The sequence below is a fragment of the Colobus angolensis genome, unplaced genomic scaffold (genome assembly GCF_000951035.1).
Source record: "Colobus angolensis palliatus isolate OR3802 unplaced genomic scaffold, Cang.pa_1.0 Scaffold32, whole genome shotgun sequence".
NCBI lineage: Eukaryota > Metazoa > Chordata > Mammalia > Primates > Cercopithecidae > Colobus > Colobus angolensis.
This window is the reverse complement of record NW_012116488.1, coordinates 2,780,824-2,788,303: the sequence shown is the minus strand read 5'-3', so window position 1 is coordinate 2,788,303 and position 7,480 is coordinate 2,780,824. Positions and strand designations below refer to the sequence as shown.

Sequence of the window (7,480 nt, the reverse complement as noted above, 5' to 3'; positions counted from 1 at the left end):
GGGTGGTGTGGAGGTGAGGAGGGTAACCCATGCTCTGGTTATACCGTGATGGGGTGGTGTGGAGGTGAGGAGGGTAACCCATGCTCTGGTTATACTGTGACGGGGTGGTGTGGTCTGGTTATACCATGACGGGGAGGTGTGGTCTGGTTATACTGTGACGGGGTGGTGTGGAGGTGAGGAGGGTAACCCGTGCTCTGGTTATACCGTGACGGGGAGGTGTGGTCTGGTTATACCGTGATGGGATGGTGTGGAGGTGAGGAGGGTAACTCGAGCTCTGGTTATACCGTGACGGGGTGGAGTGGAGGTGATGAGGCAACCCGTGCTCTGGTTATACTGTGACGGGGTGGTGTGGAGGTGAGGAGGGTAACCCATGTTCTGGTTCAGACCTGTTCTAGTCACTGGAAGACTGGAGTGGAGGACAGCACCCGTCTACCAATTAATCAACATGTGGTCAAGACTTTTAAAAATAAGAGACTGGCTTTGTGGAATGAAAATGAGCAAATTGCATTACTCCTTATAAAACGCTGTCAACTGAAGCCAGTGAAATGGGTTCTTCTACTACTGCTTGAAAATCCACTAGTAGGAAAGAAAGGGATTGCTCTCTTTCGGAAAAGTATGTTAGACCTTATGATAAGTGTAGGTTTTAAAGAAGAAAAGACTCCAAACATGTAAGAACAAAACTGCAACAATGGCCACAGACGCAGTGAAAGCAGTTTGCTGGAAGCAGCTGCCAATAGGGTGTGGGCAGACCTGGGACTGCCCCCATCAGGCTACTCAGCCATGCTGCTGGTCTGACTGTGTGGTGGAGACCACAGGGGCCTGTGGCCCGAGCCTGAGTCTCCTGGTGACAGCCGGTCCGGGGCAGCCTCTTATTCTCCCCTGCTGGTGGGAGTGCCAGCCGGCCCCGTAACACTGAGCACCACGACTCTGTTTCTAGGTCTACAACACCCACAGAGAAGAAACCCCTAGCAGGAAGTTACCTGCCCAAACACAAGTGAGAAGATACGGTTACATGGTTAATGCCTGCCCACCCGACCAGCCTGGACAGGGCACTTTAAGGAAGAAGCAGAGAGTACCCTCAATCTGCTATAGGACTGGCATGCTTTTAGCCACCTTGGGACTGAGGCAACCTGACAACTCCCATTCTGGAAGGCACACATATTACTTTCGTAAACATAAAAAGCAATAAAGATGCTTTCCAACTTAATTTTTATTTGGGAAACAAAACTCCCCAAATAGAAAATTTCAACTATCGCCAAAATTGATTCGTTTTTCTTATTAATGTACTTGGTTTCTTCATTGTACCTCAAATTGAAAACTTCCCTTCTAACTACAAGCCAAACCCAAAACCAAATGGAAAATCTCCAACAAAAATACCTACAGTTCCATCATCATTCATCTTCAAACATGATCCAAAGTCAGCCAGGCGGATATGACCATTCACGTCCAAAAGGACATTGTCAGGTTTAATGTCTCTGTTAGTAAAATAAATACACAAATTAACCATCTCCATGCAACACATTAGGTAGGTCAAAGCCCTTAACTCGTGGTGATCAGATGAAGAAATGCTAATATCCTCTTGTGAACAGCTGTCACCATCCAGTACAAATGCCTCTGTGTGACATTCATCTGGCACAATGGTGGCCGAAGTCATATCACTGCCCCTCAATTAGTCCCCAGTTACCGTGGCGAGGCCCTGTGACGACTCCTACTCGTCTGCCCACCCAGTTAATGAACCCCTCCTGAGCATCTCCTCGGTGCCAGGCACTGTTCTCCAGCCCACCCACCTATGCACGTGACAACGCTGCCCCTGCCTTCATGAAGCCTGCACACGAACTGAGGTGTTGCAAACACAAATAGGCACTGCTGTCTCAGGCAGGCTCACACGGTGCAAGCTCTGTGCTGAGTACCATGGAAAACAGGAACGGGACAAGGGGACGGAGGGACACACACGTGGAGGGAGCTGGCTGGGGGCTGCCACACAGAGACAGCAGTGGCCAGATGAGGTCCAGGAGGCAGGTGGTGATCTGGGGGAAGACTGCTGCAAACCGCCCCATACCCCCAAAACTGCACTTTATAGATGAAGACATGGAAGCTGAGCCAACTGCCCACAGTTACAGGGCAGCACGCGCTGGAGCAGGAACACAAACACAGGTCTGTCCCACCAACGCCTGTTTCTGAACTACTTTCTGTGTGCTCCCAAACACACGTGCGGGTGAGGGGCAGCTCGGAGCACGAACACTTTTTTCCGGCAGAATAAGCTTACGTGACTGAACAGTATGAATGCTAACAAACTCTAAAAACAAAGAAAGACGTTCAGCAAACGACAAGTACAAGCATGTTCCCAGCGGCACCACTTGTAGCAGCCAAAAGGCAGAAACAATCTAAATCTCCGCCTCCAAGAGAACGGGTAAGTAAGCTAGGCTATATTTGCGTGTTGGACACCACACCCCAATGAGAACAGATGGGTACCAACTACCCCAGCCACACGAATCAATCTCACACAAACATGGGCAGATGACAATTCTTACCTCAAAACCAGAAACAAAAACACAGAGCAAAAGAAACCCTAGCATATAACACTCCAAACTGAAATAAAATACCCTCAAATAAACATTCAGGAATCCGAAAAAGAAAACAAACAAAATCACACAATCACACACACACACACACACACACACACACACACACACACACGGCTAGGTGCAGTAGCTCACAAACTATAATCCCAGCACTTTGGGAGGCTGAGGCAAGAGAACTGCTTGAACCTCGGGAGGTAGAGGCTCTAGCTCTAGTGAGCTGTGATTGCACCACTGCACTCTAGCCTGGGCGACAGAGCAAGACCCTGTCTCAAAACACAAAAACAAACACACACACATACACACGCACAAACACGCACACGCACTCACTAGACAAAAGCGTGCAGAAAAGAAGAGCTGATTTAACTCAGGGAAGAAATAGAAGAAACATAAAATCTTATCAGAAATGAAGATCAAATTATAAGAGGTTTAAAAAAGAATAAATTGAAACAAAAATCTAATGAAAAATTGAAGAAAGGGAAGAAAACATCTAGAAGAATAAAATGAGGTAAAGAAAGAAGGAAAAGCAGTCAGATAGGAAGCAGCCAGAGGCTGAAGTGGGAGACAGGCAAAGAAGGCCCAACAGGTGCATAACTGGAGTCCCTGAAAGAAATCAAAACAAAACATGACTAACATCTAACTACAATCCAAGAGAACTTTCCAAAAATTAAAACAAACAAACAAACAAACAAAAAAACCTGAATCTAGAATGAGAGGGCCCATTAAAGATTTAAAAAAAAAAAAGAAAATATCAACGTCCTCTTTTTTGAAGCCAGCCAAGTTGATATTGATGTTCATATGATAAGAAAAGCCAGAAAAACCCTGAAGAGTGAGCTGTGATGGGGGGATCAGGCCCAGATGATTTCAAAACACACTACACAGCCTCCCTAATTAAAGCAGTGTGGTGCTAGCTAGTGTGTGCAGAGGCAGAGAGAAAATGGAATAGAGTAGAATGTCTAGAAACCAACCAACTACATAAAGAAATCAAGTACAGGACAAAGATAATACAAATCACTGGGGCAAAGATAGACTTAAATAAGTAAGTTGGTGGTGTGACAACTGGAGAGCCATTTAAAGATAAAATCAGGGCCGGGCACAGTGGCTCCTGTCATCCCATCACTTTGCGAGGCCGAGGCGGATGGATCACAAGGTCAGGAGATCGAGACCATCCTGGCTAACACAGTGAAACCCCGTCTCTACTAAAAATACAAAAAATTAGCCGGGCGTGGTGGCGGGCGCCTGTAGTCCCAGCTACTCGGGAGGCTGAGGCAGGAGAATGGCGTGAACCCGGAAGGTGGAGCTTGCAGTGAGCGGAGATCGTGCCACTGCACTCCAGCCTGGGCAACAGAGCGAGACTCTGTCTCAAAAAAAAAACAAAGAACAAAAAAACCCCATAAAATTAGAACCCTTCCTTGTGCCATATAAGAACAAACCTGAAACAGACCCAAGATCCACATGGAACAGATTAAATTATATGAATGAAAAACTAAAAATACTGAAAAACAAAACAAAACAACCCCTACCCCCCCCCCCCACAAAAAAAACCCAACACATGGGTTTTCTTTTTCTGGGGGTAAGAAAAGGATTCCTCATTCAATTACATATAAAAATTTTAAAAAATCTGTGTGGCAAAAAACCACAATGAACCACATCAAAAAACAAATGGCAAACTGGGGAAAAATATTTGTAATATATATCACAGATAAAAGGCAAATACTTCTTTAAGAATTGGGGGAAAAAAGCCCAGAAATCCATAAGGAAAGGGTAAAACCCATGAAACAACTCACATAGGCATGCACACAAAAATACAAACATGATGGTCAACATCACGAGAAAGGTGAAAAAGAAAACTACAATTGTATACCATCTCTCACCCATCAGAGGGCAAAATACAGAAGTCTGAAAATACACGGTTGGCAAAGCTGCAAGGAAAGTGCATCCACTGCTGGTGGGAATACAAATCAGTGATCTTTATGGAGGGAGACTTAAAACATCAAATAAACCTACGTATGTATTTTATTTCTCTCTTGATTCAGTAACCCCACTTCCAGAGATTCACCCTGAAGGCCCACCACCAAAACAAGAACACCTTGCACGAGGATACTTATTTCTACATTTATAATTGCAAAATATTGGAAACTGTCTAAACGTCCACTCTTAGGAGACTAGTTGAATAAACTATGGTAGTTACCTATAATAACGCAGTATTACGAAAACAAAAAAGAATGAAGAGCAGGCCGGGTGTGGTGGCTCAGGCCTGTAATCCCAGCACTTTGGAAGGCCAAGGCAGGCAGATCGCCTAAGGTCGGGAATTCGAGACCAGCCTGACCAACATGGAGAAACCCCTTCTCTACTAAAAATACAAAATTAGCCGGGCGTGGGGGCGGGCGCCTGTAGTCCCAGCTACTCAGGAGGCTGAGGCAGGAGAATCACTTGAACCCAGGAGGCAGAGGTTGCGGTGAGCCGAGATCTCACCACTACACTCCAGCCTGGGCAACAAGAGTGAAACTCTGTTTCAAAAAAAAAAAGAATGAAGAGCTCCATGAATTGATATAGAATCATTTATAGGATACATCACTGAAGTTTTTAAAGATGCAAAGCACACATTTAGCATACTATCTTTTGCTTAACAAAGGAGAAACAAGAAAACGTCTGCACAGATGACAGCAGAAGACAGCAGACTGGCTACCGATTCTGGGTTTCCGGCGGAGGTGGGCAGGATAAGGAAGGGGCGACCGTTTCTCTGAGTACAACTTCATGCAGTTGTGGTGTTTTGGAAGCATGCTAACGTCCTACACAAACAATAAAACTGAATCAACAAAGGCGGAAGGGAAGTCTAAAATGGAAAACTGATTCAAACCAATGAATCCAACTGTATTTCAAAAACAACAGTGAAGGGGCAGGTGGGGTTAAAACAAAACAAAACAAATCTAAGTGACTTATGAACACAGAATTACTGCAGGCGAGAGGTGTGGTCCCAATGAGATGGGGGAGAACCGCAAACAGACCCAGAACTCTTTTTGGCAGGTTTGTTTCTGTGACGGCATGGGCAGAGCAATTCTAAAGCTATTTCAGACACATCACAGGACTGAGCAAGCGAGTCCCTGTACCAACATTGCTGGGAGTCACAGTTTCAGTAGGAGGAAGACAAAAATCTGGAAAGGGAGGAAGTCAAGAAGTTAACTCGTGATTCCCGAGTATGCACAGGTAGACGCATGTGTCTATGAACGTGCATATACCTCTGTTACTACCTCTGTGCACTGAGGGGCCTAGAAGCAGACAACCCTATAGTAATGCGCATGCCCAGCACCCAGAACTTGGTCTTTAAAGCCGCTCCCCACTAAAAGGCCTTGGGCTCTTCTGAGAAACAATGGAGTGGGGATAGAAGGTATAGGATGACAGAAACTAAGGACATCCTCAAAAAGTGACGAGGCACAGCGCAAACACAGGAGTCAGCTAGAATGCCAAATATGGGCCGATTTCAGCACAAAAATAACTAAGACAGTGAATTATAAACCACTGCGAGAAAAAAGGATCCATGTATCCATACTGATCATAAATAGACCAACAAGCAGGGAGAAGGGAGGTGCTTCCTTAGAGCAGAAAGCCGGATGATGACTGGCCAGCGTGCTGGGTCTGGAGTTTGTAAGTCCATTTGCAACTATGCAAAGACTGGTCCAGGCAAAAATCGTTAGCGGATACTACATCTTGGGAGGAAATTTTAAAGAGGAAGAGGATATTTGCATGGTCTTAAAAGTATCTCCCCACAGGGAAAAAACTATATAGCAGAAAAATCTAACAAAATCTTAACTGGGTGATGTATTTGATCACCACTGAGGGGCTGATGGATATTGTACACCTCTGGATATGACACCCTGAGAAGGACACAGTATATTTACACACACACATTCCAAGAGGAAGGAACACATCATCTCAATCCATCAGGAGAAAACATCAGACCAAGCGAAACTGAGAAGTCTTCTATTGAAAAGGCAAGGGACACCGTATTCTCCAAACACATCAATGCTCTTCCAACGTGCCAATGTCGTAACAAAGAAAGGATGAGGAACTATTCTAGATTAAAAGAGATTAAAGAAGACATGACAATGAAATGTCACATGTGATCCTGGACTGGATTCTGTCCTGGGGGAAGGAAATACTCTAACAGATGTCCCTGGGTCAACTGACAAAATCTGAGCAAAGAGGATGAGATTAGGTATGAGTAGCGTAAGTAAGAATTTAGGGGTAAATGCTCTTGGTACGTGCAGCTTATTCTTAGACGGGTCAGGAAAAATCTGTGTGTGTGTGTACACATGTGGCGGGGGGGACGTCTATAACAGGAGCCGAAATGTTAACAGTAAGTGAATCTGATTAAAGGTATATGGGTGCTTTTTGTGCCATTCTTGCAACCCTTGTGTAAGACTGAAACTTTTTAGGTTTGAAATTATTTGAAACATTATTTAAAAAGAAAACTTTTAAAAGAATACACATGTAATATGATTCCATATATACAGTATTTTAAAACAGGCAAAGCTGATTCACGCTTTCAGAGCCTCACTGTCTAGCACGGTAGCCCCTAGCCACACAGGATTATTCAAACTCAAATTAATGTAAATTACATAAAATACAGAATTCAGTTCTTCTGTTGCACCAGCCATGTTTCGAGTGCTCATGAGCCACATGTGGCTGGGGGTACCATGCTGAACAATGCAGATCTAGAACATTCTGTCAGTGGAAAGTTCTGCATAGCACTGTGGGGGATGAGTGGTGGTGACCTCTGGGGAGTGAGTACATTAGAATTCAAAAACAATTTTTGTCTCACGTTACTTTAGCAGCTTTGACTGACACAAAATCTTTAAGTCTGAAAGTAAGAAAAAAATCAAAATGAAAACATCTGCTGA

General features: G+C 44.5%; 1 protein-coding gene across 1 annotated transcript in view; it reads right to left on the bottom strand.

Annotated features, from left to right (window-relative positions):
• Positions 1 to 7,480, bottom strand: part of CDC42BPB (CDC42 binding protein kinase beta (DMPK-like)) — a 137,586-nt gene that overhangs the window by 54,078 nt on the left and 76,028 nt on the right. Inside the window, exon 6 of the mRNA XM_011951430.1 lies at positions 1,382 to 1,475. Coding sequence (XP_011806820.1) covers positions 1,382 to 1,475 — 94 coding nt within the window. The remainder of the gene's footprint in view (positions 1 to 1,381; positions 1,476 to 7,480) is intronic.